The sequence below is a fragment of the Anarhichas minor genome, unplaced genomic scaffold, assembly GCF_050575085.1.
Source record: "Anarhichas minor isolate MPS153535 unplaced genomic scaffold, ASM5057508v1 ptg000021l, whole genome shotgun sequence".
Taxonomy (NCBI): Eukaryota; Metazoa; Chordata; class Actinopteri; order Perciformes; family Anarhichadidae; genus Anarhichas; species Anarhichas minor.
The window spans coordinates 3,552,137-3,580,000 of NW_027466467.1; the positions used below are offsets into that span (position 1 = coordinate 3,552,137).

At 40.0% G+C, this 27,864-nt stretch overlaps 2 protein-coding genes across 10 annotated transcripts in view; both read left to right on the forward strand.

Moving 5' to 3' along the window:
* The first annotated feature begins 1,275 nt into the window (after window positions 1–1,275).
* arhgef3 (Rho guanine nucleotide exchange factor (GEF) 3) lies at window positions 1,276–24,865 on the forward strand. Its single transcript, XM_076096080.1, has 13 exons — window positions 1,276–1,310; window positions 6,390–6,456; window positions 10,846–10,908; window positions 19,300–19,407; window positions 19,957–20,235; window positions 20,612–20,674; window positions 20,781–20,877; window positions 21,643–21,719; window positions 21,814–22,071; window positions 22,307–22,477; window positions 23,008–23,197; window positions 24,168–24,593; window positions 24,711–24,865. Exons 1-13 carry the CDS (start codon window positions 1,276–1,278, stop codon window positions 24,863–24,865), a joined length of 1,989 nt encoding a protein of 662 aa, XP_075952195.1.
* A 2,556-nt stretch (window positions 24,866–27,421) lies between these two features.
* The window catches only part of tasora (transcription activation suppressor a), a 35,067-nt gene continuing 34,624 nt past the window's right edge, over window positions 27,422–27,864 (forward strand). For all 9 annotated transcript variants that reach the window (XR_012955726.1, XR_012955721.1, XR_012955725.1 and 6 more), the window contains exon 1: window positions 27,422–27,841. Coding sequence is in view for 3 of the 9 variants with exons in the window: in XM_076095570.1 (XP_075951685.1) it covers window positions 27,574–27,841 (268 nt within the window). In the remaining 6 variants the exon portion in view is untranslated. The remainder of the gene's footprint in view (window positions 27,842–27,864) is intronic.

The following is a 27,864-nucleotide window of genomic DNA, read 5'->3' on the forward strand; positions in this document are numbered from 1 at the left end:
CTTTTTCGCTCAATATTTGACTGTTAAGAGTTTGTGATTAAAATAATAAACAGTTTATTTTGCAGTAACTTAAACCAGATTAATAAAACAAACAAAAAACACAACACGTGGCAAAAACGAATATCTATTTGATGCAAGTTACAAAGCTGTCGCAAAGTATTTTATCAGGTAACAAGAAGGACAAATACTTGAGTACAATACAAATACATGACGAAATACTCCACAATGAGCTATACTGCTTTACGGCTGGTTGTCATCTCTCATTTGCTTCAAGCTGACGAACAAGTTTTAGTTTCTTCATTCACTGACATTAAGGCAGCAGACAGCTCTATAGTGTGAGAGCTGCGAAGCGTCAACGCTTAAAACAACAGAAGCCTCTAAAACTCACAGACAGCCTGCACAGGTCTACCTTCAAAATAAAAGCCCAGGCCATGTCACTGTTCAGAGTCAGGCTGCGACTAATAATTCAGTATCTATTCATTATTTTTCGTTATTAATTGTTTAGTTTGTATAGGAATGTATTCTACTAACCTAACCTTGAGTCTTTTGTTGCAGACTGAAATGTGTCCGTAGCACTGATAATCAGTTTTTGTCAATTTTAGCCTGTATTTAGTTTATTTAGACCTTTACATCACATTACATTACAGTCATTTAGCAGACGCTTTTATCCAAAGCGACTTACAATAAGTGTAGAGAACCTTTGAGAACTTCTTTTGTTAAATGAAAATAATCATGATTATATTTCTTAATTAAGTAATGTATAAATTGTTATTGGTTCCACAATCTAGGTATTGTATTGGCACTAGAATTTTTAAATATGTCAGCAAAAAGTAGACCATAATCACCTCTAAAATGTATTGCATCAGCATAAGTAGGAGCAGCAGAGAATGGAATCACTTAAGTAAACTAGTCTACTTTAAAAACTGTACTTAAGTACAGTATTTGAGTAATGCACTTGGTAACTTTACACCACTGTTATGTTTTAACCCCTAAAAATTATCAGTCAATTTAATGGCTCTTATTTTGAAGGCGCCACCGGAAGAGAGAGATCCCTCGCTTGAAAGAATCTTCACATCGACTCTCAGTTTGTTGTTCAGCTTCAATGTAATCGGACTCAAGTTTGACTTTAGACTTATTATAAAAGAGGAAAAGTTTGTTTTTGTCACACCGGAAACTTGACAGCAGCCGGAAACAGTTTGATTTCAATGTTTGTTTAAAAATAATAATACTTTGATTGTGGTTCTGTCTGTGGTCGTCGGGAGGAGCTGCAGCTCGATGCAGACAGGTGATGGATGTCAACGGGGTTCAAGGTGAGAAGCTTCAGTGGTTTACTAAAGTGTGAGAGAAGAAGAAGAATGTGAGGTGGACAGACAGGCGGTCTGTCTGTTGCTTTATAAAAGCTGTGTGGAGAAGTTCAAGAAGTCTGGTCGAGAGACCCTGAAACGTACTGTGTTTTAAAGAGAGAGAGAGAGAGACAAAGAGAGACAGAGAGAGAGAAGAAGAAAAAAATAGGTTTGTATTGCTGTCCTCAGTGCCCTGTGAGTCACAAGTTTGCCTGAGAGTGACTTATAGACTGCACTCACACACACTCACACACACACACACACACACACACACACACACACACACACACACACCATCATCATCATGGCAGCTTTGTGTGGAAAATTATGTTTATTTGATGTTTTTTGCTCGATGATACTAACAATGGTGGAAGAAGTAAGCAGTGGTGAAAGTACCTCAATATATTTCCTCAAGTACTTTACTACAGTACAATCTTTTTTTAAAGGTACTTGTTCTTTACTTGGGTATTTCTATGTTCTCCACTACAGCTCAGAGATAAATACTGAACTTTTTTACATTTATTTGATACATTTTGTTACTTTGATTTCAGATTGATGATACAAATTAAAGCAACATTAAAGTGATGAACTCATTAATGCGTTAACTATTATAAGAAATGATTCTGATATTGGTCATTCTGCATATAGTGAGTACTATAAGCTTTTTGTACTTTTAAGTTCATTTTGCCACAAATACTTTTGTGCTTTTACAATTTTAATGACTTTTGATTTAAACAGAGTATCTCCACACTGTGGTATTGCTACTTTAACTAAAAACCTTAAATAGTATAAGTTTTATTTTTATTTTTCTCTTTCTTAATAAGGAGATGTGATTATGTTGGGACAATATTCCAAGACAATCGTTGTTTAATTTGACTATATGTGTTGATTTCCTGATTTGTTCTGTTTTATTTTTAAAAAATAAAGAAGAAAGCGGGGAAAGAAAAAAAATCCATGACAAGTAAAATTCTTGAATTATAAATTTTACCAAAGTAAAATTTAAAGTGAGTAAAAACAGTTTTAGATATTGTGTGTATTGCTGGGATTAGTAATATAGTACAGCATCACATTTCATTTTATATCAAATAAATGTAGTGGAGTAGAAGTGTAAAGTAGCATAAAATTAAATTAAAGTATGTCAAAATTGCACTTAGGTTCAGTACTTGAGTAAATGTACTTAAACCATCTCTTTTAGCTCTGTTTTTGGTCTCCAACTCCTGAGGGGAACATCTGTCTTTTAAGCGGCTAAATGCTCCACGATGTTCTCCAGATGTTCTCTAGCAGTGTGAGTCCGTTGTTTGGTGCTGAGCAGATAGTGAACAGCTTTAATTTAAATAGTAAACACCAAATGTGCCAAAAATAAAAAACAACAAAAACAACAAAAGAGGGAGCTAAAAGAGGCGAAGTAAAGATTTGATTTATTGTTCATACACTGAAAATGTTTTGCTGGATTTACTTAATTTTATTTCGGTAAGTGGTTGCATGAAATACATTTATCTAAATCCAGATATATTTTTTAAATTGACTTTACTCAATTTTTCAGTTGATTTATATTCATAGTTTTACCTCAACTATTTTGAGTAAAGTTTACACTAAAACCATGTTCAGTATACTAAAATGTATTATGTAACCTCAATTACTATTTCCCTTTAAGGTTTGTGTACATTCAGATCAATTTAATGGTTGAATTTATACAAACTAAAACTTGATCTAATTAAACATTTATTACTAATATCTTAACTTTCAATAAATTCCATGTTTACACAAATGAAGCAAACAAAATATTTTTAAACTCACTTTTTTATAACTATATTATCTTTATTACCAATAATGTAAATAAGTACATTTACTCAAGTATTGTACTTATACGTATACATATAAGGTACTTGTACTTTACATGATTATTTCCATGTTGTGCTACTTTCCACTTCTCCTCCCTTATCTCAGAGGTAAACATTGTGGATTAATGGGGTTTTGAATTTACAATAAACAGAATAAAGTCCCAACGTTTATCATAAAACCTGAAGTAACGTGTCTCATAACTAATATACATATGAATGCTAATATACATATGAATGCTAATATACATATGAATGCTAACATACAGTCACAATAACAGACGAGGGGACTTGATGCAGTCGGTGTTGCTCTCTGGAAGGAATGTGGTTCTGCTGCATTGTTCTGATGCTGTAATCGTCACGTTTGTACCAGCAGAATGCGGCCCTGCTGGTTCCAGGAGGTGTGTGTGTGTGTGTGTGTGTGTGTGTGTGTGTGTGTGTGTGTGTGTGTGTGTTTGAGAATAACAGTTTCGATCAGTTCATTGCTTTGTATTTAGCGGTCCCTTACTGGAGGATTTAATATAATTATTCATCTATAAAAAATACATTTGATGTGATGGATCAGATGCAAGCTCGGCCTTTTTAACATTTATTCTTTTTAGGCAAAATTCTTGCTTGTGTTTAGAAAACGTTCTGTTAAATGGAAGGAAAAAAACAGGTTTGCGGTGAAAAAACAAACTTTGTCTCAAAGTTTTTCTCAAAGTAAAGTATTGGAAAAAACATTTTGGTCTAAGAAACTATGTCAATCAGCACAAGTGTTAACAAACACAAATATATGCAGTTTAAAAAGATACAAAGAAAAGCAGAACATCGTCACATTTCCTTGACACGAATGACATAAATGATAAATATATAAAAAAAAAAAAAATTATTTCAGCACCAACTATTTGCTTGAAAATTTTACAAAATTAACCAAATTAGAATTAAAATGATGTTATTTAATAAATAAACGTGATTGAAGTTCGCTGGAGCAGGTTCAGTTGTGAGCTGAGGTTTGTAAGGTCTGACCTGAGATCAGCTGGTCAGAGTTTCCTCTGCTGTTTCCTCATCACAACATGTTCAGCTTTTTCCTCTGCAGGAAGCGTCGTCATCCCACCTGCCTGGTGGGTGAGACGACGCTATCATAAGAGCCTGATAGACTCATTGCACCAAGAACCAAGGTCCACTTACTGGCAGGTTCTGGAGCTTTGTCCATTGGTTCCTATTGAAGATACAAATCTATGTACACATTTACAAATATATAGTTTTTAAAAAGGGCTCAGTAGGTTCAGTAGATACGTCACTCAATCGGGAGGAAATAGTGCATTTGTTTGGGGACTATTTTCAGCGGCGGATTAATCCACATTTGGTGCTTTAGGGAGTATTTGTGGCAGCAGGACGGTTTATGTGTGATTGAGTGAAAGTGTATAACTTTGGGTTCTTCACAAGAACTTCTTGTCCTCACTCTGAACACCAAACACCCAGTTTGAGTCCTAAAGCTGAGTGTTTACTGAGAGATTAGAAACAGATGACGGGGGGGGATTCAACAAGAGAGAAGCAGGAGCCTGCAGCCAAACACACCTCTGATCTGGATTATAAGGGCGTACAAGTGTGCGTGTGCGTGTGTGTGTGTGTATGTGTGGGTGTGCGTGCATCCAGGGTGCGATGATTTGTGCTATTGGAAAAAGCACTGCAACTCCCAGGAATGAATGAGTCACACATATTAAAACACTTGTAATGTACAGACTCACACACACACCCACACACACACTTACACAAACACACACACAGGGCGCTTTGATCAGATACAAATGCAGAACACGTTTCTGTTTGGTTTCAGGTTGGTTCAAAAAAATATAGCGCTGACGTTCTGTTAGCATGTGTTAGCATGTGTAATGCTTTATATGGTGGACTTACATGACCCTACAATGCAGCACGGTGAACTCTATAGAAGGCCTTAGGTGTGTGTGTGTGTGTGTGTGTGTGTGTGTGTGTGTGTGTGTGTGTGTGTCTCCTGTAGTTTCAGTGACTGAGGACAGTAAACATGTCAGGACTGTGTTGCTAGTTTCAAACTAGTGATTTACTAAATCAGGTTGCACCGGTTAAACTAGAGCAATGTCTTGAGATAGCAAAGACTCTCTCTCTGTCTCTGTCTCCGTCTCTCTCTCTGTCTCTGTCTCTGTCTCTGTGTCTCTCTCTGTTTTTGAAAGAAATAGATTTTAAACTGAGAGGCGTTGCACAACTTGAATGTTCTCACAAGGGCGGGTCATGTTGAGGAACAAGCCTCAGACTAACCCTCTTCAGCTGTTCGTTAAAGTAACTGAATGAATGAAAAGGTGGTTACAGATGTGATTACAGATGTGATTACAGCATGTAGAATATACAATATTACAATAGATATATGAGGAAGAAAAGAGAATGAATGAATAAATAATGCTGATAATTGTTCCTCTCCGTCTGCTTCTTTCTCTGCATTGATGTTCAAAACAAACCCTTGAAATAAAATAAAGCTTTCAGGTAATAACAATAGACCTGTAAGTGTGTTTATGGTTTACATGTACTGGCCAACCGATGCCACCAGGGTGAGCTCTGCACAAATCTAAACTACACTGATTTAAAAATATGACGAACGGATTGTTTGCTAACTGATACAGAAGGACCTTAAAGGATGGATTTTGATCTTAATAGAAAACGTTTATGCCCGTATATGTACAACGAATGAGTTATCGATCGCTCATCATTTCTACTGACGGATCCACAGTCCTCAGATAAAATGAGGCGACAGCAGTCTAACGAAATGTAAAAGTTACACAAATCATAAAGGTTAGGATGTCATTATCTATTCTATATTGTTTTCACACAACCGTAATAATAAATTATAATAAAGTTGAATTTATATATGAAAACCAGAATGTTTCATGGGGAAAAATATTAGCAAACATGGAGGCTCGTGGTTTGTTCTTGTATCCTTTTAGATTTTTGTATTGTGATTTTTAAAATCTTTCTTTTAACAGCATTTCATCAAAACAATTGTTATTTATTTGAATATAAATCTTATTAAATGTCTTGATGTTTGTGTGTGAGTCCAGTGAAGTTGTGCGGTGGTCCTTGAACACCTAAGTTGCTCATAAAAGTTGCTCTGTAGAGTTTAGGAACAGTGAGCACTAATTAATCGTCTTTCCTTCTCTCCTTCCTCCCTTCATGTTTCCTTCCTTCCCTCTTCCTTCAGGTCGAAGCTGCAGAAGAAAACTTCCTCCTTCTCTCTGCTCTCTCCTGACAGCTGGTCCCTGAGAGGGGTAAGAACCATTATTCTCTGCATCGTACCAACCGTACACTTAATTAAGACATAATGCACAAGGAGGTGACTTCATTACAGATAATTAAGGATGATTATGGCTCTAATATCACATAACAATGGAGAGCATAATGCGATATTCAAATGTCTTTGTCATTTGTTTAATTCATGTTTACCAGCGGTGGAAGAAGTACTCAGATCTTTTACTGAAGTAAAAGTATTAATACCACAATATACAAATACTCAGCTACAAGTAAAAGTATATATATACAGTATATATATATATATATGTTTATATATATACAGTATATGTAATATTTTATATATTTATATATAATTTTATAAACCAGAGTTAGGGTCCTTTGTGTGTCAGTGTCTCTACTGCCGGTGTCTCCGTGTCTCCTGCAGCTCCTAATTATAGACGGCCGGTTTCCCCCCCGACGACCGCCACTTCCTGTTTGTCCAATGGGAACTGAGTGGACACACACACACACACACACACACACATTGTGAAGGGTTCCTGTTCCTGAGGGTCTGTAGATCCACTCAGAGAGGTGGTGAAGCTGAGGAGGTTTATATTGTGACTGAGGAGCAGGAGAAAAGAGAGAAGAAGAAGAAGTGTGAAGTTCAGAAAAAGGAAAGAAGAAGAAGAAAGAAGAGTGCAGCGATGTGACTGTGAAGGACGAGGAGAGAGGCATCAAAAAGAATAGCAAGGAGGAGAAGTGATCACAGATGCCCAACGAGGAGGAGAAAAGAGCTGATGTGACTTTGGGGTAAAAGCAAAGTGGCCTGGAGGAAGAGGAGGAGGAGGAGAAGAAGAGATTGGAGGAGAAGAAGAGATTGGAGGAAGAGGAGCAGCGGTTTGCAGAGAGAGTAAACTGACACTTGAATGTGTGTGAGGAGCAGATCTTGATGATGGGCTGCTGTCTGTTTGTTTACTATCGGGTGAGTGAAATCTAACGTATCCCAGAATGCCTTTCATTCAACGATGAGCTGTCAGGGATCTGTGAGGGTTCTCCGACACGTTACAGGTCGACCACACAAATCCTGCAGAACCGCCGTGCTGTTGTCACACTTTGTGTTTGTTGCTTTGTGTTTCAAATATCACAACATTTTCTAAAAGTTTTAGAAATACTCACAAAGTGTTTTTGAGGCGGCCACGTTCTTGGCAACGTGACACATGTCATCGTCAGCTCCATGCAAAAGCCTGCATCCATGTTTTAAGTCCTTTACGTCATTAGAGGTACTTACATTAAAAACACAAAGAGTAAAAGTATGTAAGTATTAGCAAAGGTGTACTTCAAGTATTTAAAGTAAAAAATACACACTGGATGTGTGAATGTGGATTAATATTACTGGTGTATTAATGTATATGTTGCATTATATTCTATAAAATCATATGTTTAGTAGGAGTTTCATAAAATACAAATACTCAAGTAAAGTATATCAAATTTGTACTTAAGTAGGCTTGTGGTACTTGAGTACATGTAGTCAGTAACAATCCACCAGGGTTTTCTGTACGGTGGTTTGGTTTCTTTCATGTAGACGGATGTTCTTCACCTTAATGTACATGTACTTGTACATGTAACATGTGTTCTTAATAAACTTCATAAAGTACATTACCTGGTTAAAGGTGGGGTGGTACATGACAATCTCTATGATATAGGAATCTAATACAACCCAAAGCTATAATAAACAAATTCATATGAAACTAATTTGAATACCAAACTATATGCTCATGTTTTTTAACATTAAAACGTTAAAACTATTTATTTTAAACACATTAACATGAATTTTGTGACTGTTGCACCGAGCCAGGCTAGCAGTTTAGCCCTGTTTCCAGTCTTTATGCTAAGCTAAGCTAACTGTCTGCTGGTCGATGTGTGGTATTTGACGTAGAGACCTGAGATCAGTCTTCTCATCTCTCTGCATGACAGCAGTAATAATATTAAACTATTTCTTAATACTCGCAATAAGTCGCCTTTTGAAATGATTTCTGGTCATTTTAAACACCGATGATCGCTGTAATATTTAAACTACAGCTGACTGAGACTTGTTTCAGTCAGGTGACAGGTCGCTGTAATGTTTAGAGGAATGACCTTATATGGACTGGAGGAACAGACTCCTCCCTCCTCCTTGGTTTCCATACCAACAGTGAGTGAAAGGTAAAGTCTGCCAGGTTACATAACGTCGACAACAAAGTCTCAACACAATACTGAACAAACAGCAGACTTCCTGCTATTGTTAAACTCTGCTGCACTGATCCCAACATCCTCGTCTCCTCTCCTTGTCTCCTCTGCTTGTCACCTCCTTCTCCTCTCATCGTCTCCTCTCCCTGTCACCTCCTCCTCTCTTTGTCTCCAACCCTCGCCTCTCTTCATCTCCTCACATTGTCACCTCTTTCTCCTCTCATCGTCCCCTCTCCCCGTCACCTCCTCCTCTCCTTGTCTCCACCCCTCGCCTCTCTTCATCTCCTCATATTGTCACCTCCTCCTCGCCTTGTCTCCACCCCTCGCCTCTCTTCATCTCCTCATATTGTCACCTCCTCCTCTCCTTGTCTCCACCCCTCGCCTCTCTTCATCTCCTCACATTGTCACCTTCTTCTCCTCTCATCGTCTCCTCTCCCCGTCACCTCCTCCACCCCTCGCCTCTCTTCATCTCCTCATATTGTCACCTCCTCCTCTCCTTGTCTCCACCCCTCGCCTCTCTTCATCTCCTCGCATTGTCACCTCTTTCTCCTCTCATTGTCTCCTCTCCCCGTCACCTCCTCCTCTCCTTGTCTCCACCCCTCGCCTCTCTTCATCTCCTCATATTGTCACCTCCTTCTCCTCTCATCGTCCCCTCTCCCCGTCACCTCCTCCACCCCTCGCCTCTCTTCATCTCATCATATTGTCACCTTCTTCTCCTCTCATCATCTCATCTCCTTGTCACATCCTCCCTTTCCTCCTCCTATTGTCTCCCCCTTTTCTTTCCTTGTCTCCTTTCCTTGTTTCCCCCCTCTCAATGTCTCCATTTTTTTCTTTCTCTTTTCCCTCCTCTTCTTCTCTGCTTGTCTCCTCCCCTTCCCTCCCCTCTCCTCTTCTCTCCTTTCCTCTTCTCTCCTCTAAATGTCTCCTCTTTCCTCCCTTCTTTTTTTCCTTCCCTCATCTCTTTAAACCTAGTGTCTTACTTTGTTCCTTTCCTCTCCGCCCTCCTTTCCCCCCTCCCCTTTCCTCTTTCCTATCCTCCTCCCCTTGTCCTCCCTTTCCTCATTTCCTCATCTTCTCATCATCCTCCTCCCCCTCCTCCTCCTCCTCCTCTTTACCCTCAGTGACCCGTCTTTCTCATTAAGTGTTTGTTTGTTTACTTCCTGTGTTTGGTTGTCATGGCAGCACACAGAAATTGTTTTTTGTCATCATCATCATCATCATCACCACTTCTTCAGTGACTTCCATTGTATTCTTCTCTTAAAGCTCTTCACTGTTTACTGTGAGCTACATTCTGGTTCATTAAACTCTCGTCACTGGTTCATGTCGACCAGTTCAAACAAAGAGAAAGTTTTATTCTTGTGTTTCTTCTGAATCTATCCAATAATTCACAAGAAAAAAGTTTAGAGACAAATAAACTTAATTTGTTTTTCAGAAATATGTATATTTTTTACTTTCCTTATTAATTATTTTGTCATCCCTCTGATTTATCTTGCGACTCTTGCAAAGTTTTAAGAAATACATTACTTAGCACTTTAGTTTTCAAGTCGTGGTACTTCTATTTTGTCTATTTTGTCCGTCTCCTTTTACTTTGAACATGAGATCATAAAATATTGCTGTTGTGCAAAACTAGATAAAACAATGAATTTAAGACATTATTGAAAGAGAACATGTTTTTCATTTGGACCTTTTGCCATTCCTACATTTCCTTCTTCACTTATAATAATAAATAAAATAAATAATTTAGTAAAAAAACAATAAGTTAGTAAAATAACAATAAGTTAGTAAAATAACAATAATTTAGTAAAATAAAGTAATTTAGTAAAATAAAATAATATTATCAATAATAAAATAGAGCAGTAAAGCAACGACATCACATAAAAGCCAGTCTGTAAAAATGGGTTTTAGGAAGTGATTGAGAGGAGATCTACGAGATCTTCTGGAAGGTAAAACAGTGAATACTGTCACTGTGGATATTTGAGTAATAATAAGCTGCAAACTAACCCATCTGTAACCAAAGCAGTGAGCTAAGAGCTGCAAAGAGCTGCAGGTTTGGTGTTTTGTCACTACAAACTAAACCTTCACATTATATTAGAGTCGTTTGATTCAGTGTGAAGATATAACGTAGTGGAGCTGTTGAAGACGGTGACACAGACAGAATGTATCAATGCTTCTGACTAACGTGATGTGTTTTTGTGTTGCAGAAGAAGAGGAAGCAGGCCAGCAGAGATGCAGACTCCCTCAGTCTCTGCAGTCTGGACATCAACGTAAGTCCAGCTCTAAACTAACCTCTCCGTTGTGTTTCTGGTCCATATTCAGTCACGATAGGTCACCGCTAACGGCACTCTGTTTGTTTTTGATAAAGACTTAAAGCTGCTCTGTGGAGTTTCCCTGTTTACATTCAGTGTTACGCATTGTGTGGATCGCGTTGAATGCGTTTCTTTCCTCGTGAAACAGTAGCTTTTTAAAAAGTTTGAAACCTGCTCTATTTACATCACAAACATGTTAATCCAAAAGTGGTCAAAAACACCATAGCGTACCTTTAATACTTGAAACGGTGTCATTTCTCTGATACTGTTCGCATTCTTGTAAAATTACAACATATTTCTTATAATATTACTAAACATCTTTCTAGGATTTACAACTTTAATCTCATAATGTTTCGATTCAAAATATTTTGAACATGAAAAGGAGACGTTTTTCATTTGAGCTGCAACAACACACATGTAGTTTTAAACAAAAGCTAATTGGTGTTTTTACCAACAACAACAAAAAACTAGATTATTATTATTATATTATTTATATATATATATATATTTATATATATATATATATATATATATATATATATATGTACAAGTCCATATTCCACAACCCATCGTAAAATATGCAAAATCGCTTTGTTTGAACTGAATATTATTCACATCCTTTCACCCCATCGCCTCATTTATTTCTGGAAATTCAGAAAAGAAGTTAATGAATTAATATATTTTTACTTATAAAAAATAATGTGTTGATAAAACAGCACCTTAAATATCTGCATACAAGCGACAGTATTAGTTACACCCAGTTTTCATCCATGTGACGAAGGACAAATCAAATGTAAAAGGTGTCTATATTTTCCTAAAATGTGATTTTTTTCCTAGTTTTAAATTAAACTTGACAGTGTTCAGCTGGCTATGTGTCCATAGGCTAACTTCATAGTAGATATGCATAGACCAGGCAGTAACTGTGATTTTTAAACTTCTTGTTCTTTGTAATCTGCGGCTCTGACGGTGGATTATTGAATATTCGGACCCCGGGGGGGCCCTCGACCCTCATGTTGGGCCCCCGCCTCATGTGACTTTTAGCCCTCTGCCAGCAGCCCGGGCGTCTCCCTCCCTGCTCCATCTAACACAGGATGTCAGCCCTCGTCGATACACCTCAGCGTGACAAACACACCGTCGTCTTATTCCGAAGAAACGACGCTCTATTGTTGCTCTACTGTTCTCTACTCTGCAGCTCAGTGAGTCACTCTACTCTGAGAGCTAATTCTACTCACTCAGTCACATTGTGCCGTTACGGAGACATGGAGACTGCGTTAACTGGTTTTAACGTCAACATTAAAAAAATATGAGCTTATAAGATGTGTTCTGTTATGAATTAAACTACCCAGCAGCACATACAAGTACAGCTGAAACTACTAATCAATAAGCTGATTGACAATAAATATACTGTCAACTATTTTGATGATGGTCTAGTCATCCTGGTCCTGCTGTCGTCTGGAGCTGCGTCTCCTTTACTGTGGAGGTTCCTGTTTGAGTTATAGATTTATAGTTATAGTTTTCACTGGTTGATTCATTTCTACTGACGCCCTCAGGGTCACACGGTGGATTAACAGCTATCGATGTGGTTCAGTAAACCGAGGGCAGTGGTTACTGAACTGTGAGGAAAGACTTGTCTTCTTCTGCTATCTATACCTTTAACAATAAGGCCTTCAGAATAAAAGCAGGCTATTTTATTTTCTCAGATAGTTTTGAAGCCTCCACATTATTTTTCAAATTGAACTATTTGACCGTTGGTCTCGACCGAGTCCATCGTGGTTTCCCAGTTTCGCTAAGCAGCGCAGAATTTAGTGTTCTTTTTGTTTTTATAGGATCTGGTTCAAGCTAACGGATTATTTGGGGCAACATTTGTAGAATAAAGTGTTTTTGATGAAATAACACGAGTTTAAACTCAGATTTAGTTGCTTTTCTTTGACGTTTGTCACACGTGATGTGTTCAAGGACCTACGGAAACATGAAAATCTGATCATAATGTCTGTTGTTACAGCTTCTAGCTTCGATAAACGGTGTATTATTGGAGATTTAAAAAAACAAAAACATGATTTTCAAACCCGGAGGTGGTTTTGGGGTCCAGCGGGTTTCCAAGTAGCTTTGAGTGAAAGTAGTCTGGATTAGTTACTGTAGTTGACTCATAGCCAACCAGCTAACTAAACTAGCTGCCTGTTAACCAGCTGTAATAACAGTTATTACGTATTTCATATTATATATTTTATTATTATATTATATTCATTATTACCTAGTAAAAGCAGGTCATACTGTTCACATTCGTTGATATTTCACCAAACCTCTGTTGAATTTAAAGACGTATTTCGTTAACGTACGTACATGCAGCTGATGTGTCACAGTTCAGATGAAATGAGGCGGGTTCGTCTGAGTCCTTAGAGACAACGGAATCTGTTCTTGGATCAGTGACTTTTGTTCCTCTCTGGGCGTCCACGACCGAGCTGTCGTATTCACAGACAATGGAGCAGCGTCTCAAGGGCATCTTTCAAACATTAACACGAGGTGGGGTTCATGTCAGGTCAGAGGTCAGTGATGCCAGTCACAGCGGTCAAAGGAAACCACAGGAGCATTTCTAAAAACAATACACAATATCCATGACGTTCTGATACGTCATTACATAGCGCTGATCCAGGATGTGTGTGTGTGTGAGTTTAACTTTCTTTGTTTCGGCTTCTCATGTAGCAAGCTATAACTAGTCGACTTATTATAATGGACATTACATCGACTCTATTCCCTGGAGACCTGAACCTTAACCGTCGTTTTGTCTTTAAAATGTCAGAAAATAGTGGAATAAAATGCCCATTTTAATCTCCCAGAGCCCCTTGTTGTCTTCATATACCTCGTTTTGTCCACTCAACAGTCCAAAACCCAAAGATATTCAGATTATACTTCCATTTAAGCAGCTGGAAACTGAAACTGTTAATTGATAATCACCTAACTGTGTCAGCTCTATAACCACCCGAACCCTTACCGATGTAGGCCGCCTCTCTTCTTACCAAACCTAAACTTAACATGTAGTGTTTTCATCCCCACTGTGTGGCTCCGTAAACAGATATATGAATACAATCATACACACAACGTAGACACAGTAATTGACTTTAAAACTGCTGTAAAACCATGCAGAGCTCTGGCTGCCTGCAGGCGACTCTCTCTCTCTCTCTCTCTCTCTCTCTCTCTCTCTCTCTCTCTCTTCTCTCTCTCTATCTCTCTCTCTCTCTCTCTCTCTCTCTCTCTCTCTCTCTCTCTCTCTTCAGTAATTACAGTTCAGATTGACATTGACTGAACAGTCCAGCCCCAGTGACACCAGTAGCTCCAGTATCTGCTCCATTCAGCCTCATGTCAGTGTGTATATATTCAAGTGATGATAACACATGATAATGAAGATACTTGAGTTAGAATTTGAGATATTTGTACCTTATGTGGGATTTTTGTTTTGTTTGTGTCTACTTTGCATTTTTTAAAGTACAATATTGTACTTTTTACATCAACTTTACAACAGTTTTTAGGGAAATATTGTAGTTTTTTCCTCACTGCATGTAATATGATGCATTGTTGTAGATTAAACTATCAAACACGGTAAAAAATAGTTAACTCTAAGCTGCTTGATTAACTACAACATGAAGACGCTTTCGTAAAGTAAAAGTACTTTTACCTGAGATACCTAAGTACATTTTGCCACTAAAACTTGCTAACTTGTACTTGAGTAAAAATTGATTGCATGGCTTTTACTTATCATTGATTTTTTTAATCTTCTACTTAAATGTTAAAGCTGATTATGTTTTATGTTTTTCTCCCATTGTCATCAAATCAAAACCGTGTTTGTACGTCTTTCTACTTTTTCTGACTTTCCTACGTTGTCCGTGTCTTTCAGCTCCACACTCAGTGGTAAACTCTTAAGATTAAACCTCACAAATATATTATTTATTTTCAAGAAAAAGACTCAATAATTTCCTTAAACAGCTGGTTAGTGTAGTTTTTATCAAACAGGAGGGAATAGTGCATTTGTTGGGGACTATTTTCAGCGGCGGAGTAATCCACATTTGGTGCTCTAGAGAGTATTTGTAGAAGAAGAAGAAGATATAACAGGTTTGTCATAAGATGCATTCGTTGTTTTATCTTCTCATGGGATTTGTTTGGAATGAAGAAATGTTAGAATATATACTCACGGTATAAATGAAAGAAATAGAAGCCAGGGGAAAAGGGAGGAAGGAAGGAAGGAAGTAAAGTGAGTGGGTGAGGGAGCCAGTGAGTAAGTGTGTCAGAGAGAGAGAGAGAGAGAGAGAGAGAGAGAGAGAGAGAGAGAGAGAGAGAGAGAGATTCATTTTCAGGAGGAAGGTGACGAGTGAACACCCGTCACTGAGAGTGAGGAAGCTTAAAACACTATTTAATAGAGAAGTCAGACAGAAAACTGGAATAAGAGCTCCAGAGGGTCTAAACTGTCTGAACTCTGGTAGGACTAAACCTTTACTGGACTCTTTCTCAACACTGCCAGTACCGAGCTGGATCCAGATATCCTCTAGACGGCACCAGGCGCTTCCAGGACACTACCAAGAAAACGTACTGGTACTAGTTTCTCTCCGGGCTCTGTACTGGTATCAGGCACTTATTGGATACCAAAAAAGCCCTAAAGACTTTGTGGATGCTCTTCTAGTTGCAGTTCACTCTGGAAGATCTGCTGCTACCAAATTATTTGTGGACACTGTAAAGTACGGAATACCAGACATATTCTGGACTCACAACCTGTATCCGACTCTTTCTAGACCCTCCAGTTTCCTTGTGGATTCTTAACCAGTACAGTATTTCTAGAACCAGCACTAAACCCCATTTGGACTCTGGGTTCTTCACACCTTCTTGAAGCTCTACTGGTACCGTGCTCGCTCTTCACATTTTGTCAGTGTCACACTTTCTGTAGCCGCCTCACAATCTCTCTTGCATCAACCAGAGCCAGACTCTTTCTAGTCACTTCTCTTGTTGGTATCAGATATTTACCAGCGTTAAACCACCTCTGACCAGTTTGAACATATTTCCGGGCGCTGCCTTGGTACTGGACAAAGGTCCAGATCCTGTGCTGGGCTTTGTGTCGAGCAGTATGGTGATGGGACAAAAGCCCTCCTGGCTGCTGGTACACCAATTCAAGTCTAGATGCTCTGTGGGGTTCGTCAAGGGGAACAACAGCAACATGGGGAAACAGTTGGAGGTAAGATGGAGGAGATATTCTACTACTTCTACTGCTGCTAATACTGTTTTTTATGTATTTTTTTTGTAGTTAATGTAACCTTAAGTATCTTTTTGAAGTATTCAGGTTATACTGTTTCATGCTAAACTTATCAGACCTTTTTTGGGATAGTTTCACTTTGATCAAAGTTAATATTCTTGCATTTTCTGAAGGATTTCTCTAATTATTTTTGGAAAGTTTGTTCTATTTACTCCTTGAGATCCTCCCTGACTGGCTGCTCTGGTGATGAACTGTACAGTCACGAGCCATGCAGATATAGTTTTGGTTTTATCCGGCGAGGTGTTTGCCACTAAAATGTCTGCTGTCAAGCAAACACATTGGAGGTGAATGGAATTTGGTTTGTGGTGCTTGAAGCTTTGAAACAGAAAAAAATAAGTACTCTGTCTCTTGTTGTTAGTTTTCAGTAGAACACATTCTTATCAGTGACTTCCTTCATAAATGTCTCCTTTATGTACACAGAAGGTCACTTGAATGCTTCGTGACAACAACAGATGTAAAAGCAGAATCTGCTGAAGGCCTCAAAGCGGCCGGCCTCATACCTAAAACCTCGTGTTGTTTTTCATGATGTGAAGCTGCTCTTAGATGTTCTGTGTCCTCTCAGCTCTGTTCATCATTTGCTCAAGCAGTCCTGCACTAAGTCCCACACTTCTCCAACCATCTGTTTTCATTTGCACATAAAAAAAAAAAATGTTTTGCGCTTGGCTGAGGTTAAAAAGTTGGTGTATCAATAAAAGCAAAAGGCAATAAAAATGCTACGAAAAATGCTTTGACGAATCATGACGTACATGAAGCCTTTGACTAAAACATCCACTGAACAGACAAAAACATCAGATCTGTGTGGACGATGAGGAGACTGGCACCTTCCTCAAAAGATACACATGAAACAAACATTTATGTCATGTTTACTACATGGTTTTCTATGGAGCTCCTTCAATTATGTCATCTCGTGTCCTCTTCTTCCTGTCCAGGTGTCACTTTTGTTTCTAACGCCTTGGGAACGGGTCAGCTCATAGAATAAGGAACGAGATGGATGGATGGATGGATAGATGGATAGATAGATGGATAGATAGATAGATAGATAGATGGATAGATGGATGGATGGATAGATGGATAGATGGATCGATAGATGGATGGATGGATGGATAGATGGATAGATAGATGGATAAACAGATAGATAGATAGATGGATGGATAGATAGATAGATGGATAGATGGATAGACAGATAGATAGATAGATGGATAGATGGATAAACAGATAGATAGATAGATGGATGGATAGATAGATAGATGGATGGATAGATGGCTAGACAGATAGATAGATAGATTGATAGCCCATCCATGTCTGCATTGTTAGAATATGTTTGATGTGCATTGACAGGCAACACATTCTAACACCAATGCATCAAATGATGGCACTAAGCCTTAAACTATGACACTACGTATCTCTCTAGCATCAGTTTCAGACGTCTCAGTGATGGCGCGTCAATATAAACTCATTAAATAGTGTCTTTTTAAAATAAACATCCGCATCACAGGAAGTTTGGTAGGTTCAGGCAACAAAACTACTTAGTTAGGTTTAGGAAAAGAGCGTGGTTGACGTTAACTTGACGTCACTGATGACTTGTGTGACAAAATAGCAACTTTACTTTTAGTTTTGGGGCTGAAAGTCATGGGTTTGTTGTTCCCCTCTCAGCCTGCCATGCTGTTATCCTGCATTGCTTTGTGTGCAATGACACAACAGCATCAATAAGATAAAGTGATTCGGCGTTTTGACTTGAATGTTTTTGGGAGCTTTTTCACAGAGTCAGTCTGCTGTAAACCTGCTGTGATTAGAAAATGAGTCTGTTGTTTTCCAACTGCACTGAATTGATCTTTGTCAGAATGAATCAACTGAAGCGCCGTCACACACAAACACCCATCACAACATGTCCAATGGAAACTTGGAAATAACACTGTTGTGAAGCAAATAAACATGATTATTTATTTACCTCCAAAATCTTTTTAAAACAACAATGTGTATCTTTAATAAATACAGCAGTGTCTTCTGCTTAATGAGAGAAAACACACTGAATTGTGTCACATACATTAAACTGGTATTTACATTTTATATTTTAGAGTCTCATCGGACCTTCAACAGCAGCTTCAAAGGCTTCAGAGTCACAGCTTTACTTATTTTTTGGTGAAATCATTGAAAACTGAGGAGAAGCTGTTGTCAGATTTGGGACGTGAACTTGAAGCTGAAAATCTTTCTGTGACTCCGTAACGATCGATGACGAAAAACCAAAAAACATCCGACGTCGATTTATTTTTGGTCGACTGGTTCCTGAATGTGTTGATGCAAACAGAGTTTGATGGTTCCTGTGTTCCAGTAGGTCAGATGACTGTACACACACACACACACACACACACACACACACACACACACACACACACATACACACACACACACACACACACACGCATATTGATTTATTGTAAGTCTGTATCCAGGACAATCAGCCTGGTGGCATTTTCCCAATTCCATTCCCCCTAATATTACAGAGGCCTGTGTACTATGTGTGCGTGTGTGTGTGTGCATGTGTGTGTGCGTGTGTGGCACAAAGGGGAGGCCTTTGAGTCACACTATTGTTTAACCTGCAGTATAATAATAATAGTTTCCCGCAAACATACTAGAACCATCTACACACACGCTGTTTAAAAAGTGGGCAAGTTGTTCCACAAACATTTTGTCAGCTGATTGATGAGTCTATTGTCAGAAAACTGTTTCAATCCTCTAATCTTAACCTCCATTGTGAGGACGTTGTAAACTGTATATTTGGGAATTTTTTTAATGCTGTGTCTAGAAATCAAAGACATTTTCCACATTAAGCTTCCTTAAAAACATTTGGACTGTTGGTCAGAAGAAAAAACAGTCATTTGAAGACGTCGCTTTGGGAAATTAACTTGGTTGTAGTTTGCTTTTTTTAGGGGAGTTTGACCCCGACCTGCACTGCCCTTTGTAGGCCCTTCCGGCAGCTGCAGACGGCGGAACGTCTGTTTTAATATCACCTCTGGCAGTCGTAGTTTGACGTAGTCTGACTCTGCTCTCTCCTCCAGGAGCCCGGCACCAAGCGCAGTAAACTCGTGTCCAGGGTGACGTCTCTGGCCGGCCTGCTGCCGCCCGTCAAGACGGCGCAGCTGAAGAGGATTGGTCAGACGCTGCAGGTGAACAAAGAGAGACACGTTTCCAGAATAATATTATAATCTAATAGGTTAATGTTATAACCTCCAGTTTTAAGGATTTCCACTTTGTGTCTGACGTCTGTTTGTCCTGGCAGACAGCTGATAGACTACAATACCCATGACTCTAGGCAGCTGTTGTTATAGAATCAGAACTGTTTTTGTAGAATTTGTGAATGAAACACGGCGCTATTGCTGCTGACTTCATCCTAAATGTCCACCGAAATCCAAAGTGATTTAAGCTGCTGATAGTTAAATCAATTTTCTGAACACAGAAAAACTTTAGCTTCCACCTGCCTACAGTGGTGCATCTTGGGAGTCGTAGTTAACCTCTCACCTGAAGTTTTTTATCACCACAGAACTAGATATTTTCTAACACAGTTGTTCTTCTTTTTGAACTGAGTTTCCTGCCAAGTGTGAGTCACGTAACAACAAAATATAAATGGGATGGCCAAATTAGCTCTTCTTATTAGCTGTTATATTTATTATTAAAATGTATTATTGTATTATTTAACCATCTCTCTGTCTGTGCAGCGCTCCATCAGTTTCCGTAATGAGAGTCAGACGGAGAGAACCGCTCCTCCTCCTCTTCCTCCTCCTCCCTCCTCTTCTTCCTCATCCTCCTCCACCATGAAGAGGCGCGTTATCTCGGCGACGGTCTCCAACCCTTCCTCTTCCATGACGGCGACGAGGGTTTCCACGGCAGCGGCCCCGGCCTCCAAGCGGCGTGACAGCAAGCTTTGGAGCGAGACGTTTGACGTCCGACTGGGAGCGACGCAGCCTCTGAGCCCCAAAGAGATAAAACGACAAGAGGTGAGAGAAACACGCCTGCTGGAGGACTTTTGTTTTTATTTACAACAGAAAATCTGAGGATTTTTCTGGTTTCCTTATTTACAGAACTACAATCAGTTGAAATCCAATAAAAATTATCACAGAACAACATTATCCTCTTTCTTTTGTCGACTAGTTTTTAGTAAATTCAGTATTTATTCTCAATGGATAAAAAAAATGTACAAGAGAAATATAATAAATACAATGAATACAGAACATACATCATTACAACCACAAACAAAATATTTAAAGAATAGCACATTTCTTTCCTTCAGAAACCCAGCATAGGCTCACTCGTCCATCTCTTAACACTTACAGATAACTCAAACTCATTTCTAAGACTTGTTTTCCTCTGCAGGCTATATTTGAGTTGGCTCAGGGCGAGCAGGACTTGGTGGAGGATCTCAAGTTGGCTAAGAAGGTAAATAAAAACCTTTATTTTTGCTTTGAGGAACTGACTTTCCTGCTATATTTGTTCTACAGAGAGTATGCTCATGTGTGTGTGTGTGTGTGTGTGTGTGCTGCAGGCCTACCATGACCCGATGCTGAAGCTGTCAATCATGACTGAGCAGGAACTGAACCAGATCTTTGGCACTCTGGACTCGCTGATACCCCTGCATGAAGGTAGGAGGCTGCACCTGATGGAAGGTCACCAGGTGTCTTCAGACATGCACACCTTTACATTATTCTGATGGCAATTTAACACGTCTCCAAGTTAATGCAAAACTGTATCAGTGGATTCACCGTGAGAAGCGGGGACGAGTGTCTCTCAGGTTCATTATATTTATTAATGCCTCAACGCCAAAATAATATTTACAAATCCTCTGTTTTGAAACATGTTGCAGCGCGTGAGAACACAGCTCTGGATGTCTGAAGAAAGCCAAGAGGAACATTAACTTAAAATACATCTACGCCTGATTGACACGAAGGCACTATAACTAAAACAGATAGATGAAGGCAGCAGCGCTTTATGTTCCAGGTCTGAGATGGACTTAAAGCTGCAGTTCCTGTAATAGCCACCAGATGGCGACTGTATAAGTGAATGAAAAACCTCCAGCGTCCCTCTGCTCATGAAGTCAACACTGCAGATAAAGTGCAGACAAGGAGACTGGATGAGTTCACACCTACTGAACTTTAACCTGATAAATAGTGAGCCTCTTCAGAAAAAGAGAGATTCTCCACTTTTTCAATATTGCAAACCAAAAGCATTGCTTCGAATGGGACTCGTGCTTGTTTAGCTGAATGTTTTCACAGGTTGAGATCTGAAATTCTAAAAACCTCAGCCATCAGGTTGGAGCTTTGAATTTAGTGATTATAGAAAAACTCTGTGCTGCTCTGGGTCTTTACCTCTTTTAAATTGTTTCATGATTCCAAACCGTCTCTCCTCAGACCTGCTGAGTCGCCTCCGAGACGCCAGAAAGCCTGACGGGTCCACAGAACATGTGGGACACCTCCTGACTAACTGGGTGAGTGTTTCTCTTGACATGATATCCTGAGAATAATGAATGTTTCATTGCCTCCTGTGCTGTGGATAAACCGGGTGTTTCTGTGTCCCTGCAGCTTCCCTGTCTCTCCTCCTACACCTCGTACTGCAGTAACCAGGTGAAGGCCAAGGCCTTGTTGGACCAGAAGAAGCAGGATCGGCGGGTCCAGGACTTCTTGCAGCGCTGTCGCCAGTCGCCCTTTAGCAGGAAGTTGGACCTGTGGAACTTCCTGGACATCCCCCGCAGCCGACTGGTGAAATACCCGCTGCTGCTGAGGGAGATCCTGAAGCACACGGCCAACGACCACCCGGACCGGCAGCACCTGGACGAGGCGGTAGGTGTTAAGAAAATCAATTAAATACGAACATTTTGTAGTTTCTTTTATTTTATTATTTTGTTGTATGAGGCGCCAGGGTTCTCTGCTTTCTGCATAATTCAACTTGTTTCATCAATTGCACGTAGCTCAGTCAGATACATCGACAGGTTGTTGATTCTCATTAAAAACGGAAAATGAATGATGACATAAAATGCGTCTGAACGGAGTCGGATGTCGTCTGTTTGCTCTGCAGATGCTGATGGTTCAGAGCGTGGTGGCGGACATCAACAGGCGGACGGGGGAGTCCGAGTGTCAGTACTACAAGGACCGTCTGCTGTACACGGAGGACGGACAGAGGGACGAGCTCATCGCCCGGTCCAGGACCCTCAGCTGCCGCGGAGAGCTGAAGAACAACAGAGGACTCGTCAGTAGATTCCTTCAGTTCATTACCCACCACCATCTCCCAACCCCTGTTATACATACACTGTATTTATCATACGTTTATATCCTCTCTCATTCTTCTGTTTAACTCATGTGGGCTATGAAGTCCCTGAATCCAAAGGTTAAACATTGTGTTTTGGGTTGAAATGATGTTAACATATTATATCTCACACTCTCTCTCCTACCTTTGAGTAGTGTGTTCTGGTGCTTTGTAATGTGGGGGTGGGTTCTTTAAAGGTCCATAACATATAAATATAACTCATAACTGGTGATATATACTGTATATACAGAATAACAATATATCTTTTTTTTTAAGTTCACATAGTTTACTTTCAGCTTTTAACTTTTCCGCAAAGAAACTGCTACTACTAAATTTGATTATTTTAGCAATTTTATGAACCGAATTTCAGGCAAACAGGATCAAAAAACACTAAATTATACACAAAAACACCGGATGAAGGAATCAGTGAAGAGAAATGAACGTCTGTTCTCTCTCTCTTTCTCTATTTCCAGAAGCTCCACGTCTTCCTCTTCCAGGACGTCCTCGTCATCACCAGGTCGGCCTTGTCGAACGACCAGCCGGTCAACTACCAGCTCTGCCGCCAGCCAATCCCCATCCGGCAGCTGGACCTGGAGGACCTATCAGACGGAGAGATGAGAGTGGGCGGGTCCATCAGAGGAGCCTTCAGCAACAACGAGCGGAGTCAGTACATTTCAGATACCTCAGATATAAAAACACAGATTTTATTTTGTCGTTACACAAGACGAAATCAGGATCCGTTTTCATGCATTCGCTTTTCTGTTGTTCGTTGTAAAACAAATGCTGTGAACCAGTTTCATACTATAACACAGTAAAGTGCACGCTACAGCCCAAATACATTGTATGTACCTTTGGTCTGAGGCTGGTTTGGAGTCCTCAGTTTCAGGTTACAAAACCACTTAGTTAGGTTTCAGAAAAACATCACGGTTGGGCTTAAAATAAGTATGTCAACTAAGTAAAATGTAAATAACGTAACATAAGTACAGAAAACACGTCACAAACATCACTAATGTAACTTCAAAATGACTCAACACTTTGGGACATGAACACTGATCTCCTGGTTGAAAGTCCTGCGTTTGTTTGACTCGCTTTCTTACTTTTCATACTACATCATTTGCTCTGAGCGCAGCATTATTATGCATATATGTGTGTTTACATTGCAGTCAGTACAGACTACATGGCGTAAAAATGAAAAGCAAAAAGCAAGAATGGCGTTGTAATTGCACGCTGTTTTGCGTCAGCAGCTACCACATTTTAATTAGCTGTGTATGAATTTGTATTTTATAATTTTCGAATGTTTTTATGGTTTGACATTTAATTTGATCACATTCGTTCAGTATTCCATATTCAGATTTTGTACGTTGAGGTTTGAAACAAATTGATTCCAAAGATCTGTTTGATATCATTTAGAAACAGAACCTTATAATGTCAACCAGACTTTTTTACACTATAAAATGTTCTGCTAAGTACATATCTTGGTTGCAGTTCAACACATTTTTAAAATCCTTTTCAAAAACTACGTTTAAGTAATTCTCAGGCTTTCTGAATGAAGATAGATTTCAACCTGTTGAACACAGATGTGTAACCATAATAACCATCCATGTCTCCTGCTGTCTCTCTCTCCTCCTCACAGCAAAGAACTTCTTCCGGGTTTCGGACCGGACAGGCGGTCAGCTGCAGAGCCACTGCTTCCAGGCCAGCGACGCCTTCAACAAACAACAGTGGATCAACTGCATCAGACAAGCCAAAGAAGCCGCAGCGCTGACCGGAGACCAGCCGCCACAGACAGGACAATGTCTGGAGACGGGTCTGGGTGGACAGATAGGGTCGCTTGGTGAGACAGGTCTGAGCTTGCGCAGTGATTCGGGGCTTGAGGATGAAAAGGGGGAGATGCGGGGAGAGATGGAAACGGGGCTGGGTTCAAAAGGAGAGGCGGGAGACAAAGATCCCGGTCTGGGTGAAGACACCGGGGGGAGTTTGGCGGGTGGGGAGATGGAGACAGGTTTGGGTGTCGATGGTGAGACGGGTTTGGAGTTAGGTGGAGAAACGGGGATGGACGGTGAGATGAGGCAGACGGTCGGTGGGACAGAGACGGGTGAGATGGAGACAGGACAGGATGGGAAGATTTGTGCAGAGCCAGGAGCCAGAGAAGGATGGAAGATGGATAATGGAGGAGGAGGAGGAGAGACTCTGAGCGGAGTTGCCGTTCACGGTCCCGCCTCCCCTCCATCCTCTGCTTCTCCCTGTCGAGAGGAGCAGGAGAGGGAGGTGATGGAGGAGGTGGAAGAGGTCGTCATGGACACCGGCGAGGTTGACTCCCTGCGGTGCTGATGATGCTAGAACCGAACAAAACTCACCGAGGGACCGGCAGCCAATTCAAATTGGGGACTTGATGATGACGTCACGTCAATAGGACGTCGGACAAACACTGGCCGACGTGATCCAGAACTCTGTACTTGCTGTATCCTCACTGTTGGTGAGTTTCCTCCACAAAGGTCACCACAGCGCCCCGGGAACACTGGCCCCGTGTGACTGTAAGTGTGCATGGATGTATCAGGAGAACTGGATACCCTGTTCAAAGATGGCTTCCTGCTAAACCAGCCACATACTGCAAAAATATTTTTCCCCTTGGGACTTATTGACCTAATAGCTCAACGTCCAACAATGCAACGACTTGAGTGTTTCTGATGCTCAGAAAAATTATATTATGGTTTTAAGTATTTTTTGGGCCAGCGGCTGTCACGTGACCTGCAGTTCTAACTGTGGTCAATATGCCAGAAATCACCTCACAGCCCAACTTTGTTCCCTTGAGGTTTTACCTTTTGAAGGAAAGTATTTCCTCGCTTGTTTGATCCCAGTTTTCTTTATCCTGTATTCATTTCTTCCGAACATTAGCTCACGTATATTTTGCACTTGACCTGCCTTTGGACAAGGCTGTCAACACTTTATTAATGGAGTAACTGTTTGGTCTGTTAAAGTTACCCCACGTGACTTTTTTGACTCCACAGGGAACCTTTAAAAAAACGAACTGCTCCACCCACAGTTTTAAATTGACCAGCAGAAAAGACACTTAATGAGTTTTAACACAGTTCTGTTGTAAACAATATCAGCAGCATTCTCAGGTAGCGCTATGAGTTGATGATGATGAATCATGCTTGCAGCTGTAACTATGACTCAACATTAATTTAATATTTAAAAGAATGAAACTGAAATTCCAGTATTGACCACTTCTGTTGTGGAGATTTAATGAATTTTGGCAAAATAAACATGTCAGTCAAATTCCAACGCGTGAGTCTTCTACAGCTTTCCAAAACCAATCAAACAGTAATAATCTCAAACTTGTGTATTTGTATCTGTAATTTGGAGGATTTTCATTCTTCAAGTTCAGTTGAAGGAATCTTTGCTCTTCAGCAATTCTCTTAACTTGTTCTGTTTCTGAAGGTCTTTCAATGTTTTCTAAAACTCTTTAAATAATGTCTTAAAATCACTTGTAATGTCTGAAAACACTGGAAAAGAAACAGAGCTGTGCACCCTGTTCTGATGGATTTTTAAAGTTTCAACTAACTTACTAGCCCATCCGTCTACATTCACAACGATTTGTTAATGAATGAATGAACATCTATTGGAATTCATGGGAGACACGGTTACCGATACAGTAATGTATTTTTAGCATGACGTCTACTTAAAGCATTCCAAATGCATTAAACGCATATTTAGTGTATTTTCAGTTGCAGCTGCTGCAGAGTGAAATATTCAGTGTATTTTCATGGCGGTCAGAGAAGCCCTGAAGGAGGAGGAGCCTGTTGTGTATGTACTGTATGTATGTAAAGAATGTATATTAAGTTTATTTGTATATGAATGTAGGAACAAAGCCAAGCATGTCTGTTTGTTATATATGTGCTTACACATCACACATGAAATATGACTTACTGTACATTGTCAAGACAATCGGTTAGATATTATAAGTTACCATCGTCGGGATAGTTGTGATGCTGTTGATGATGTTTAGTTGAGGTATCAACTAATGTGTGGATTGTCTCAAAACATAAGCATCAATAAATTGTTACAAAAGAAACCGGTTGGTGAATGGGTGGTTACTGGTTGAGGAAAGAAGCGTGTCCTTAAAGTATTTATTCTCTGCGCAGAGAAGACTCAATCATCACACAGAGTGCCTGTATCGTCTGTGGGATGGAGAGAGTGACATCTTCTAAAGGGTCAGAGCATCAAGAGCGAAGGGGGGAAGGTGTGTTTCTCACTAAGACACCTGGTTTGTTTCTAATCTACACATTTCACTATAGTATCTGAAATAAAACATTTATGACAGATCCTAATCTGTACCTCCTGTGGTTTACTACCTCTAAACTGAACATTCTGTGATTACTGTCTGCACTCCCTACATCAAAGATCTACGACTGATCTAATCTAAACATTCCACAAACACTCCTTTTGGGATCCTTCCTGGAGAAGGAGGTCACAGCAGACATCCCATTAAGGGTTGTCAAACATTGAATAAAGCACACTAGAAAAGTCACAGTAGAACATTATACAGCACAATGACATTTTCTATCCCAACATTTATCATCACAGATATAAATTCCTTCGATGATGACTTGTACTTGCTGTACTTTACTTGTATTTCTACATTAGTAAAAGACTTCCTCCACCACTAAAATCAGGAGATACTTTACTATATCATAATTTAACTTAATTAATTTGGATTTGGATTTAATAACATTTTTACATTGTATTTATTTATTTTCTTATCCTCGAAAAAATAAAATCAAAATAAAGTCATTGACGCTGAAGGTGCTAATTACGTCCACACGATGGCGGTAAAGCGACATTTAACGTAACTTCTAACTGCAGTTATAATCTTCAGTGAAGAAGACCTCTGCTCCAGGAAGAGCATGGCGCGCGAGCCTCTGGATGTGTGTTGGATCGGGAGGTAACAGCGGTGACAACACGGGGCTCTAGCCGAAGAAACAGTGACGGTTGGGAGGATAAAGAAGACGCGTCGGTTTGGTTTGACAAACACGACAATGGACGACAACAACCTGGCGGCTCGACCGCCGAGGAGGTCGTCGTCGTCGTCTGCTGCTGCCGCGGAGGTTGGAGACGACGATGTGATCGAGGTGACCGAGGTGGTGCACCCAGCCAGCAGAGACGCTCCTGGTCCGGACAGACTGAGCTCCGTCGTCGGGAGGATGGAGAGGAGGACCTCGGCTCCACAAGTGGCGGTCTACCAGAGATACATGCCCATGGAGCCTCTGAAGTTCCCTATACCGAGGAAGACCAAGGAGAAAAGAGGTGGGCTGGTCTCCGATAAAATC

What these genes read in the sequence shown, in the direction of transcription:
- arhgef3 (XM_076096080.1), top strand. Translation starts at nt 1,276, where the DNA reads ATGCAGACAGGTGATGGATGTCAACGGGGTTCAAG. An exon ending in GGATTGGTCAGACGCTGCAG is followed by an intron (nt 19,408 to 19,956) that starts GTGAACAAAGAG and finishes CTGTCTGTGCAG; the next exon opens with CGCTCCATCAGTTTCCGTAA. An exon ending in GCTGATACCCCTGCATGAAG is followed by an intron (nt 20,878 to 21,642) that starts GTAGGAGGCTGC and finishes GTCTCTCCTCAG; the next exon opens with ACCTGCTGAGTCGCCTCCGA.